This window comes from Emys orbicularis, chromosome 1 (assembly GCF_028017835.1).
Source record: "Emys orbicularis isolate rEmyOrb1 chromosome 1, rEmyOrb1.hap1, whole genome shotgun sequence".
Lineage (NCBI taxonomy): Eukaryota > Metazoa > Chordata > Testudines > Emydidae > Emys > Emys orbicularis.
In genome coordinates this window covers 168,190,674-168,203,773 of record NC_088683.1, presented here as the reverse complement: position 1 = coordinate 168,203,773, position 13,100 = coordinate 168,190,674, and the positions used below count along the sequence as shown (strand labels likewise).

The 13,100-nt window shown below is 44.4% G+C and overlaps 2 protein-coding genes across 3 annotated transcripts; one reads left to right on the top strand and one right to left on the bottom strand.

Moving 5' to 3' along the window:
- Positions 1-3,745: 3,745 nt before the first annotated feature.
- Positions 3,746-7,691, bottom strand: TRMT10C (tRNA methyltransferase 10C, mitochondrial RNase P subunit). Of its 2 annotated transcripts, none has more exons than XM_065401096.1 (2): positions 7,668-7,691; positions 3,746-5,850 (listed from the first exon to the last, which is right to left on the bottom strand). In XM_065401096.1, exon 2 carries the CDS (start codon positions 5,817-5,819, stop codon positions 4,518-4,520), a length of 1,302 nt encoding a protein of 433 aa, XP_065257168.1. In that variant the 5' UTR covers positions 5,820-5,850; positions 7,668-7,691; the 3' UTR covers positions 3,746-4,517. The 2 variants fall into 2 exon arrangements, with proteins under 2 accessions (XP_065257168.1, XP_065257160.1); XM_065401088.1 differs by having other exon boundaries at positions 7,626-7,680.
- Positions 7,692-7,749: 58 nt separating this feature from the next.
- On the top strand, positions 7,750-12,670 carry TXNL4B (thioredoxin like 4B). Its single transcript, XM_065401108.1, has 4 exons — positions 7,750-7,961; positions 10,046-10,214; positions 11,729-11,880; positions 12,391-12,670. The coding sequence occupies exons 2-4, from the start codon at positions 10,083-10,085 to the stop codon at positions 12,554-12,556; spliced, it is 450 nt and encodes a 149-aa protein (XP_065257180.1). The 5' UTR covers positions 7,750-7,961; positions 10,046-10,082; the 3' UTR covers positions 12,557-12,670.
- Positions 12,671-13,100: the final 430 nt, after the last annotated feature.

The following is a 13,100-nucleotide window of genomic DNA, read 5'->3' as shown; positions in this document are numbered from 1 at the left end:
TGGTCAGGAGGAATGGCTCCGTCCTAACCAATCAGGGTGCCACTTGGGCATGGTTGGTGATCAGCAGTGGACATTTAAAGGGCCAGGACAGGAGTTAATCTCTCATCCTCCTCAACATAAGTTTTCCTGCCCCAATGGGCTGGGAGGTGGGGCACAGACAGAGATTGACTAGGGTTACCATATTTCAGCAAGCAAAAAAGAGGACGGGAGGAGCCCCGCTCTAGCCCCGCCCCCGTCCTGCCCTAGCCCCACCCCTGCCCCCCCACTTCCCGCCCCCCTCAGAATCCCCAACCCTCCCCCCGCTCCTTGTCCCCTGACTGCCCCCTCCTGGGACCCCTGCCCCTAACTGCCCCCAGGACTCCACCCCCCACCTAAGCCTCCCTGCCTCTTGTCCCCTGACTGCACCCTCCTGAGACCCTCCCCCCATCCTAACTGGCCCCCTAGGACCCTACCCCCCTACCTGTACCCTAACTGCCCCAACCCTTATCCACCCCCAGACAGACCCCTGGGACTCCCACGCCCCATCCAACCACTCCCCACCCCCTGACAGCCCCCCCCCCCAGAACTCCCGACCCATCTAAACCCCTCTGCTCCGATCCCTCTTCCCACTCCTGCCCCCGACAGCCCCTCCCCCAGAACTCCCCCCCGCTCCTTGTCCCCTGACTGCCCCCTCCTGGGACCCCTGCTCCTAACTGCCCTCCAGAACCCCACCCCCTACCTAAGCCTCCCTGTTCCTTGTCCCCTAACTGCTCCCTCCTAAGACCCCCCCCACCCTAACTGCCCCCCAGGACCCTACCCCCTACCTGTACCTTGACTGCCCAAAACCTTATCCACCCCCCCAGAAGGCCCCCCCGAACTCCCGACCCCCCCGTCTCTTGACTGCCCCCTCCAAAACCTCCCTGCCCCTTCTCCGACCCCCTGACTCCCTTGTTGTTGGCCTTCGCCTAACGTCTCTGTGAACTTGCTCAGGAACGGCCTGAGCCGCTCGTCCCGGCACGCTGGGCAGCAGGGGAGGAGGAGCGGGGGAGGAGCTCCAGACTGCAGGAGGCGATCTGCGAATGCAGGGACGGAGGGAGGGAGTGATCGCTGCTGCAGGGGAAGCGGAGGAGGGGCTCTCTCTGGCTGTCGGAGCCCCATGTAAGTGGCACCATCCGGCCGGCTGCCCTGTTAGCCGCGCGCGCTCTGCATGGGGGGGGGGGGGAAAGTCCGGACATTTACAAATTCCCCCCGGACGCTATTTTTAGCTCAAAAAGCCAGACATGTCCGGGGGAATCCGGACGAATGGTAACCCTAAGAGTGACACACAGGGTGCCCCACGTAATGGCAGGAGAAAGTGGAGCAAATACACGTCATATGGGAGCCTGGCTGCTGCACCATCATCAGCCCTCAATTGGAGGCTGATCTCTACCACAGATTTACATATGGGTGCTGAGAGATCTCAGGAGTCCATTCCTGGACCCACAGATCCGCCTGCACTTGGTACAGACACAGGTCAGGCTGGGCCTGGCCTGAGCAGCCACTGCTCCAGAGTGAGCTGACTCAAAGCCCAGTGAAGTCAATGGACAGACTATGGGTTTGAGATCAGGCCCACCATCTGATGCTGAACCTCTGAGCCCTGAGAGAGGAGAGTCCTTTCGCTCAGACAGACAGGAACAGCTCACAGCTTTAAAACCAGATGTCCCAGGTTCAGTCTCTGCTACTAATGACACAGCCAGGATCACACTGTAACAAGGGATGGCAAACAGGAGGAACTGAACTATAGTTGGGTGTTGTAGCTACATTGGTCCCAGGATAGTAGAGACAATCTTCATATTACCTCATCCACCTTGACTCTCTATGAATCTTTGAAGCTTGGGACAAGCTTCCATCCCCACTCCACCCAGATCCCACTGCTGGTGGTGGACCCAGATATACAGTTTCATGAGCTGGCTGACAACTGAATCTTTTAGCTCAGGCAGAAGGTCCACAATCCAGAGGTCCCAGATTTGATCCCTGATGATGTCATCGTAAGGCCAGTTGAAGCATTTCTTCTTGTATATATTCTATTCCTGTTTTCATTTTTAAATATGGAGCTAAACTAAAAGGACTATCACCTTCAAATCTAGTCAGTTTTAAGAGCTTTAAAAACTAGTTTGTGGTTCCACACTTAGCCTGGTCACCCCACCAACGTTTATGGTTTTAAAATCATATTTTCCTATTTTTAAAAAAATGGTTTTCTTTCTTCTGTTAGTGTATAAAAGATAAGCAAGGGAATAGATAATAGTAAAGGTGAGGTTGATTGTACACCAAATGCTCTCCTGCACACAGTAAAGTCACTGAAAACAAAATGAAGTTATTGTAACTGGAAAAGATGAATCAAATAATCTTACATTATTTGTAAAAATACACTTTTAGATACAAGTGCACTTAAGTTGATGTTTGCAGTATTGTAGTTGTGTTGGTCACAGGATATTAAAGAGACAAGGTGGGTGAGGTATCTTTTATTGGACCAACTTCTTGTTGGTGAAAGAAACAAGCTTTCAAGCTTACACACGGCTCTTTTGCGGGGGAGGGGAGGGTAAAATTTGAAAGGATTTCAAAAAGGGTCTCCCACTGCTTTCTGGCCCAATGACTGTTCTGCTGTGGATAAATACTTAGTCCTTGGGCCAGAGAAAGAAAAAGAGAATAATTGTGTAGTCCAGTGATTAGGGCACCCATGTTGGAGACCCTAGTGCATCCCCCTGCTCTAATCACTCTTTCATTATTTATTCAGAGTGCAATAGCTTCAATAGGAGAGATTGAGGGCACCCCACATCTGAATATCCCATAACTCAGTTGTTAGTATTTGTACAGGAGGGAATTCTTTCTCCGTTGCTGGCAGAGAGGTGGGGAAATGAACTTAGGTTTCTCACATCCCAAGCAAGTGATCTACCTACTTGGTAGACCACCCTCAGCCTGTGCCTAACTCATTCCCTCAAGAAGCAGTTTAGGTGCCTCTGCCACATACCTCCAGGCAGTAAATTTCTGTTTGTGGATTGCTAAACTGACAGGGGTGCCTCTCCGAGAGAGGGGTGGGGCTTAGCATACACCACTCTAGTCTGCATCTCCCACTGGCTAGATTAGGTGGGGCCTCCCTTAGCCTGTTGCAGATTGCACTTGTAGGCCTCTCTCTCTCTCCCTTCATTGTATAGGGAGCGAGATGCTCAACTTAGCTTTGGGGAGCACAGCATTATTCTTGTGATTTTCTAGGTGCCTAAGATGGGCACCATGGTGCTCAGCATTGCAACACTTATAACACTTCATAGATTCCATCCTAAGTAGCTTCTCAAAAGGAAGACCGATTCTAATTTGTATTTTTAAAGATGCAGGGACCAATGAGATGTTAGATTCTTTTGATCAGCAATATTTTTTTCAGTCACATCTAGCAAGATATCCTGTTTAAAATATGAAGGTAAACTGGTCTACATTTAACTTTTCACCTTGTTCCTCTGTAAAAAGTCTAGTCGGCCCCCCATTAAAGTCATAACATTTCTGTTTAAATTTTTGTAGGCAAGATAGGGAAATTGTCCCATTCTCACTGCTCTTAGGCAGAGGGTAACTAGAACTGTGACATGTAAAGGCTTTTTCAAAGGTGGGGGGAAAAAACTATTCTACAGCTTGAACAGTCATTTCCACCTACATCAGTAATTTAAACTCAGTGCATATCTGAGAAGTGTTGTGTATTTTCAGTACAGTACTGCCACATTTAAAGACTCTCTGCCCCAAGCATCAGTGTTTATTATTTTCAAAAGTTGTAGAGGATTAGAAAATCCATATGATAAAGGGACAAAAACATATATTAAAAAAATTCTTACATTGGCCCACCTCTTCCACAAGATGAGTAAATTTTAGAACCACAGGTCTGATTGTTTTATGTTTACATTCACAAGGCATCACATCAGATACTAAAATACTTTGAATGAATAAATCATGCAGCATCATAATGAGAACTTTCTAAAAACAAACAAAGAAAACCCTAGGAAAACAAAACCACAACTTATTCACTGGGGTATAAGCCAGTGGGCAAATCAGCTACATTCTAAGATCAGTATTCAAGACATTAGTAATGAGAGTTGTAAATGGATAGAAAGGCTAAGATTTGCAAATATTTACTGAGGCAGTTGCATTACATCCATTACATTACTGATATCCAACTAGCCTCTTACAATTCCTATATTTACCATATTTCAGTCCATGAACTGATCAAGTGCATTACTGCATTTGGTGTTGAACAAGTAAGGGTTTAAATGAAGTTATATCCACCACAGTTTTATTAAATTTAATTATATTCTTTCTTATGGTGCTATTTGTAGATTTGATTATCACAGCTTTTCTTAACAGGGATTCCCTCCCCCCCCCCATTAAGCTTCTGCAATACAAAGGTTATAAAAAACCCATATCAGGCAGCAGTTCTAGTTACTCTTTTACCCTTCAGTTTTTCCATCAAATTCCCACAGAAGTCAATGGAAATTTAAGCCTATTAACAGTATAATCTGCCCTTAAGATTCTTCAGCTACCCACCATTTTTTCTGTGTTTGCTTACTGAAGGAATTCTCTACAAAGGGCTTCTTTACCTTTTCCTGACTATTGCTAAATTCAAACACCTTTGTTCTTCGCCCTGTATCAGTTTTATGCTTTGAATATAAAGATGTATCTACAAAAGCTTCGTATTTTCTTTTTGGAACAAATTTCAGCGCCTCCATCCAATCTCCAGTGTCTTTTAAAGTTAATAAAATACGAATCATTTGGTCCAATGTGAGATTTTTGGCACCACTTTCCCACTTCAAGTACCTCTCGAGTGGAAGACGTTCAGTTGTTAATTTCAAGCGTTTTGCATGTGCAAGAGAGAGTCCAGTCTGTATATTCCTGTCAACCATTGATCCAACTATATAAATTTTATCATGCTCAAACGTCTTCATTACACTGGGAGAGTCAGCAGTTAAATAGATGAGCTTGTCTCTTGGAAAGACATCTGTGTGAGACTGTTCTGTCACAGTCACAAGTAAGTTGTTCCATGCCTCTCCATAGCGCTTAGCAAATTCTTTATGATATGGGCCATCTACTTTGAGATTACAGAAATGTAAGTGAAAAGGATCCATAGCTCTTCGATTGCACCCTTCGGTCTCCATTAGCTGATTCACTGTGTTCTCCATTTCTCTACGTGACATGTAATTTTCATAAGCCATGTCAAATACTAGAGGCTGGCCAAAGATCATAGCCTGAGCAGTCCTCCAGTTATACATCTTATCCATAGACTTGGACCAAAACTGCAATAAGAAAGTATTCTTCAGCTCACCAGTATCATTTTCTTTAGCCTTTTCCAGCCTTTCCTTCTTTGCTTCCTTTTGCTTTTCCTGCTTTACTTTACTAGCTTTCTTCACTTTTTCTTTGACAGCTAAGTATTTTAAATACTTCTTTTTGGATGACTTAGTGGAACATTCCATAAGGGTCTTTAACTCTTCTTCACTGATATTTTCTGGAACAGTTTTGCCAGCTAGCCTCCACATCTCCACAAGTTCCCTTGTGGCAGCTAAAGTGGAATCCTCCTCACTCTCAGATGTCTCACTGACTTCCTCTTGCCTTCCAGATCTCATGACATTTTTCCACCCATCCAAATCTAGCTTCTCAGTGGGGCTGGATGAAATCTGCTTCTTCAGGGCAGGAGACAAAATCAGTGTTCTACATGGAAATGACCTCTGGGGAGTTGTTAAAAACAAATCTTTTTTGGTCCCATTTTGCATAGCAAACGGAAAAACAGAATGTCTCACAATGCTTCTCAGAACGATATTAAAAAACTTCATATTTAGGAGAGTATTGTGTCCAAGCAGTTATCTGCAAAAATGGTAACAAGACAAAAGAAAAACAAAATCAGTAGTCACAGATGTGAGAAAAGGTTAGAAGCAGATTGAGTTTAACTCCTCAGATGAACAGGAAGTTACTTCTTAGCACTTGATATCAACATTCTAATTGGATTTTTACTGTCTCTAAAAGAAAATAAAGTTGATGTTGCTACTAGAGGAAACAATGGTTAGCACTGTTGCTTAAATCAGCTGTGTGTATAATTCCATGTCAAGTCAAACAATACTTAAATATGTTTCAACCCTCCCACTTCAATCACTCTTGTATGTCATTTGTAGATAGGAAGCTTTGTGATGGAAGCATGCCATTGCACACAGATGCCATGAATGCTTTCATAGATGCAGACCACAGAAGCACAACTCATTCTACTTGTGGGGTGACAATGTGGGTGATGATTTATTTTTGAGTAGTTTTTCCAGAAAATTTTAACATCACTAATGCTTATCTTTTTGAAATGTAACAGGTAAGCAGGGAAGCGCCCTTGACAAACTCCTGCAGGCTTATGAGCTTAATTTTATGCTGTCACTGAAGCTAATGGGACTACTCACAATATGTAAAGTCATGCATGTGAATAAATCTAAGCCTAAAGCCTCAATCCTATAAACACAAAAGCACATATATAGCTTTACTCATATGAGTAGTCCCATTAATTTCAACAGGACTCATCACACAAGCAAAGTTAAGCAAACAAGCTTAAGTGTTTGCAGAACTGGGCCTAAAACAGAAGTAACTGCTGTTTTTTCTTATCTTTTCTCCCCATGGCCAACCCTAAGTAGAGCCAATGAACAAATTAATATTTTTAAACTGAACTCTAAACAAATTAAAAGCAAAAATAAGTTACACATTAAAAAAAATATGCTATAATCTTTATTTACTATGCCACCTGGAACATAAAGTGTCCTTATTTGAAAAAGAACAAGTTAAACCTAGTTTCTTTAATTAAAAAAAAAGTATAAACAGGCAACAGATTAATAAAACAAAATATTCTGTAAATATGCCATTGTTTTGAGATGCTATGACTGCAGCAAAAGTTAATTGACTAATGTAACGAAAAAGATAGACTGTATAAAGTTGATGGACAACTCACAATAAAATTGTTAATATGAATTATCAACATTGAAACAAAAGAGAATACAATTTACAGGACAGTGAAATAAAAATGTTCCATTCTGTGGAAGAGGACAAAAACAAACCACTGAGACTTTAACAAATTATATACTTCAAATATGCAAGCAGGTCTGTGATGAGGTGATCATTTGAGTTAAATAACTTGCTTGTCCCTTTTACTGAAAACTGCAGAAGTAGATGCTTTTAAAACGATCTTAAAATTAACCCGTAATGCTTAGCCAGTACATATACATTTTACATTTCAAAGCACTTTTCATACATTATCGTTCAGTCTCCAGTGAACATTATTATCCCTACTGCACAGATGGGTGGGTGGCGTGCACGCCCACGGGGCTCAGTGATCCAGACAGGGACTTCCCCCGCCCCACGCGTGACACCGGGACCGGTATCAGGAGCAACTGCTTTACAGGCCGCCCCGCAGCAGACGAGAGGCCAGGTCGGTGTCTACCCTCCCCGCACTGCCATGGCCCTGGGCTACCACCCCGGCGGCGCCTGGGGACCCCAATGGAGGGGGGGCCTCCCGCTGCAGGACCCTGGGGAGTCAGGGGCCCCCTCCCCTCCACCGGGGCGGCTCCGGCTGTGCTGAAACTCGGCGTCCTGTGCCCACCCCGAACACGCACCTGCAGGGCACCGCTCTCCACGTGCCTCTCGCCCCGACCTACCCAGTCCCACCTCGAGAACCCTCCGACTCGCTGCGCTTCCACTTCCAGCCGGAGGGTTCTCGGTGCCGGACCCACCTCCCCCTCACTCGGAAGGGGAAAAAGCTTTAGCAGCCGCGCCGCTGGGCTGGCCTGCTTTTGGCTTCGGTTTGTGGCCAATCAGAGGTCACCCCTCTGATTGGCTTCGGTTTGTGGCCAATCAGAGGGTAGGATCTGCGCGTGCGTGCTGAGTGGTTCTGTCCGACAGACTGGCGTGGCGGTTCGATCCTTGGGTCCGATGTCTCCATTTTCCCCCAGGTGCGCGGTGTCCTCCCGTCCTGGTCCTCAGGGTTCTGCAGCTGCAAATCTAGGTTCCTTCCTTCCCCCAGGGTCCTATTGCGCTGCCTGCAGGCAGCTGGAGATCGGGGCAGGTTCCCGGGCTCACACTGGGACGAGACGGGGGAGCCCAGTGGTGGCGGGGGATGGGCAGGAGTTTGCAATGGCATGTGGCGGCCAGAAGAAGTCCGTGTGATTGAGGGAGGCTGCAGATGCAGGGGCCTCATGTCCCCAGGTGGGGGAAGGGTGTTAGTATCAGATCCTCTTTCTATGGCTCCGAGGAGCCCCTAGGCTCAGTTCTCTCCTCAAAAGGCTTCATGCTCCACAGGGCAATGGACACAGCACCTTTCTCTGCGGTGTCTGCAGCTGGGCTATCAGTCCATCCGTTGCTCTGTCCATCCGTTGTCCATCATTGACAACTTGGAAGGAGTTCAGAGCAGGGTAACAGAAATTATCTGGAAAGCCTGACATGAGGAAAAGGTTAAAGGAGCAAAATATTAGAGCTTGGCTAGATGAAGACTAGGGAGGAAGTTGAAGAAGATACAATAACAGTAAAGAAATATTGACTGGTGTAAACATCTGTGATGTAGAGGGACTACATAGTGTGGTATATGGGGATATAATAATGTGATAAATAAAGAAAAAGAAATTTCGAGCTGATTATCCGGGGAAATAACTTCCTGGGAGAGTGAGCTGTACTGTGGTGTAGAACAGTCTCCCAAAGAAGTGATTGCAACTCCATTGCATAAGTTATTTTAGACTAGACAAAGTGCTAGAAAATGTGCTGAAGGAGGCAGTCATTCTTTGGCAGGGAGCTGTACTGAGTGATCTAATAGGTCTCTCTTAAATCTCAAACATTTTATTTAGTGGCTGGTACAGCTGAGGTCTCAATCTGGTGAAAGTTGACAGCCTTTCACCAGATTGGGGACCACTGATTTAGGCTGTGCATGTAAAGTGCACATAGGGTGACCAGATAGCAAGGGTGAAAAATTGAGACACTTTTTTGGTGGTGGGGGTGGTAATAGTTGCCCATATAAAACATAGCCCCTAATATCAGGACATCTGGTCACCCTAAGTGGACATGCTGTGGCATAGAAGACTTGGTTTTCTGAGTGCATCATATCTTATATTTACTGTCAACAATGTATGTTCTTCAGCGGGTCTTCTGTTATACCAGGAATCGGCAACCTCTGGCCCACGGCCCGCCAGGGTAAGCACCCTGGCGGGCCGGGCCGTTTTTTTTACCTGCCGCGTCCACAGGTTCAGCCAATCGTGGCTCCCACTGGCCGCGGTTCGCTGTCCCAGGCCAATGGGGACGGTGAGAAGTGGCGCAGGCCGAGGGATGTACTGGCCGCCGCTTCCCGCCGCCTCCATTGGCCTGGAGCGGTGAACCGCAGCCAGTGGGAGCTGCGATCGGCCGAACCTGCGGACGCGGCAGGTAAACAAACCTGCCCGGCCCGCCCTGGCCCGTCAGGGTGCTTACCCTGGCGGGCCATGTGCCAAAGGTTGCCAATCCCTGTGTTATACCCTTCCAGACCTTTTTGATATAACTGAACTAACTAGATAGAACTGCAGTGGCTGGACAACCTAGTGTTTGTACAAAATGTAAATTGATAGCTCCCCCCTTGTCTTTAGGGATCTACTTTTTCTCCAGCTGCTCACAACACTATCCTTTTTTTCCTCTCACATCTTTATATCCCATATATTACCTTTTTTGACAATAGCCCCATATTTAAATAATTCACACAGCCTTTTTTAAATGTTGTTTTTAAAATTGATAATCTTTATGTGTGTGTGCAACTCTCTCTGAAGCCCATGATATAACAGACAGGTATGTAAGTAAGCTGTTCTTTCTGTTGCAGAATGCTGCACTGTGTAGTAATATTTAATGTTTAGTATTTGGAGCAGTATGTTTTTCTCTTGCCCCTTAGAAAAAGAAATCCTAATAGAGTAGACTGCCTTGAGCAAACACTTAAAGATGGGCTCATTATCTAATCAACTACTTTTTTTGTGTGTGGTATGGAGGCAGGTTTACTAATTTTGACAGTGTCTCTTTTAATAATTAGATACATTGTTTGATATCTGGAGCCATTTTCAATCAAGATGAGCTTCCTGCTGCCCAAACTGACCAGTAAAAAGGAAGTGGATCAGGCAATAAAAAGTGTAGCAGAGAAAGTTTTGGTTCTTCGATTTGGGAAAGATGATGATCCTGTTTGTCTGCAATTGGATGATATTGTAAGAGTAATTTTTAAAAACCTTTTATTGATGCTATGCCAATCATTACATACACATTTAGTGCAACAGAATGAAATGACGTGATACTATCACATAATATAGAAGGAGCCAGGTTACTATTAAGTTATTAGTGTACTGGGAATGAAATGTAAAGTGGAGTAATTAGAGAATACTTCACTCCCTTCATAAGAGTGTGGTGAAAATTAATCATTGTTAGGGCTCCGTGTCTGTCACAGAGGTCACAGATTCCATGACTTTCCGTGACTTCTGCATGGGCCAGTGGGGTTGACCCCAGGGCCGCCCAAGCAGCTGGCTCCAGGGCCAGCTACTGCAGTCCGAGACCCTGAGCAGCAGTCCCTGGCTGGCAAGCCGGAGCAGCCGCAGTCCTGGGCACCGGTCCCCAGCCAGCTGGCCGGAGCGTCCACAACCCCGGGCAAGAGTCCTTGGACAGCCGGTTGGAGCAGCTGTAGTCTGTGGCCCCTGGCAGCTGGAGCCGCTGGCCGCAGACACCCTCCCCAGCAGCGCGCCGCCCCATGCGCCCTCCAGCAGCAGCCCCCCCACATACACACAGCATGCCCCTCCCCCATTTAAACACAGGTATTTTTAGTATAAGTCATGGACAGGTCCCACACAGGCTGTGAATTTTTGTTTATTGTGTGGGACCTGTCTGTAACTTTTACTAAAAATAGCCTTAATCATTGTTTGCAAAGAACTTTGAAACTGAAAAGTGCTATATAAACTTTACTTTATAGCATTTGTATATAGTACAATTAGGGGTGCAGGACACCTCACAGAGAGAATAAAGACATGGAGTTATATCCTAGCCCCACTGAAGTCAGTGGGAGTTTTGCCATTGACTTCAGTGGAGCCAGGATTTCTTCCGGATTCTTTCACCTGAGCAGTTAGACTACACAGTAATAAAAACAGCTGTACCCTTTCTACAATACAGCTTCCACCATTGCTGCCAATGGTGGAAGTGCACTGGTGAAAAATTACAGGATTGATTTTTTCCCCCAGTGTGAATGCACACAAAGGGAAGTTAAATACTTGCCCTTGGCCATCCAGCAAATGGTAGACGTGGTCTTACAAATCAGGCATTTCTGTTTCCAGGTCTCATGCTATGATCACTAGTTCATGCTGCTTATGTTTGAAACAAGATGGACTAATATTTATATTTAAAATTCAGTAATGTTAAAATATCCATGATGTCTTCTCATAAGACAAACATTTCTCCATCTGATAATGAATTGCCATGAGAGAGATCTTTGCTTCCTTATGCTTGCACAACTGATTCTTTACAGTGACCAAAACATGATATTGGAAAAAAGCAGCAACCCGATTATGAATTAATTATAAAATAAATTTGTTAAAGATAAAGATCCGTCTTTCACTACTTCTGACTCTCCCTTATTTAAAAAACAAGGTTAGCAATTACAGCTGTGCTTTTAAACTTGGCATGTTTTGCCTACTCATGTTAGAATCTGTTTTGATCATGTCTTCCTCAATTTCTAAAGCTTGCAAAGACATCTCATGACTTAAGTAAAATGGCAGCCATTTACTTGGTGGATGTGAACAAGGTGCCAGTGTACACCCAGTATTTTGACATCAGTTATATTCCATCTACTGTCTTTTTCTTCAATGGACAGCACATGAAAGTGGATTATGGGTACGTCAGTTTGCATGAGGTTCTCTTCTGTTTACCATAAGTAGCATAGTCTCTGCCTGTGTTATCTTATGAGCTGGCTTGAGAAAACTGTACTTTCCTTTGTCAGTAGTTGCATGAATATTGAAAGAGAGAAGGCCAAGTAATGAATGGGCAGAGATGCTGAACTACGCCTTCCATTTTGAAATTCCCTCTCATTTAGTACTGTGTAAAAAAACTCTTTGATACATTTCACAGATGATGTGCAGTATAATGTTACACTTGACTCTGTTCTCCATGTTAAATTCTTGGTCATACCACCCAATTTTTCTAGGTTTTTGAAGTCTGGTCACAATAATTTCTATATTGCCTTGTCTCTTTACTTCATGTATACCATACCAGAGTAGTTCAAGCCATAAGAATGACTAAATCAAAATTCTCCTTTCTGTTGTATAAGTTTTCATGTCTTTAAAAAGTTTGTTTCATACACTTTAACAGGCATTTACATTTCTACTGTCTTTATCTGCTCCATAGGTCTCCAGATCACACTAAATTTGTGGGAAGCTTTAAAACAAAGCAAGACTTCATAGATTTGATTGAAGTGATTTACCGTGGAGCAATGCGCGGAAAGCTCATCGTACAAAGTCCTATTGATCCAAAAAATGTTCCCAAATATGACCTTCTCTATCAAGGAATTTAAAATATTGATTTGAGATGAGCAAAACTTGTGTATTCATCTTGAAGATCATATTGGTCACCCTTTGAAGACAGACATTCTGTCACTTTCTTATAAATAAAGGTACATGTTTACTTGTATGAGTCACATAAATTATTCTCTGAGATGCACACTATCTAATGGTTATGAAATGGTGCTTTGAGGGTGAAAGTATCTCTGATGTGGCATCGATGAGTGAACAAATCACATTAAAGCATGAGCGTGTACTGCTTTGTGATCACTTAATACTATTCTCAATAGGAACAGTATGCAAACAATTGACCGTTTTTTCATTTTTGTTTTAAAATAACCCTTCCATTTTGCATATTTCACCAATTACTGCCTTCCTATGTAAGTAAATAATTCTGTCCCTTATTGCTAGCAGCGGAGTGGGAATTCCTAGAAGCAGCAGCAGAGCGTGGTTAAGTCTACCATTGAGCAAAAAGATAGAGGGAAACTATTACTCATTCTTCAGGCACAACCATACCCTCAAAAGATCCTGGCCAAAATGGAAAGTGAGGCCACAACT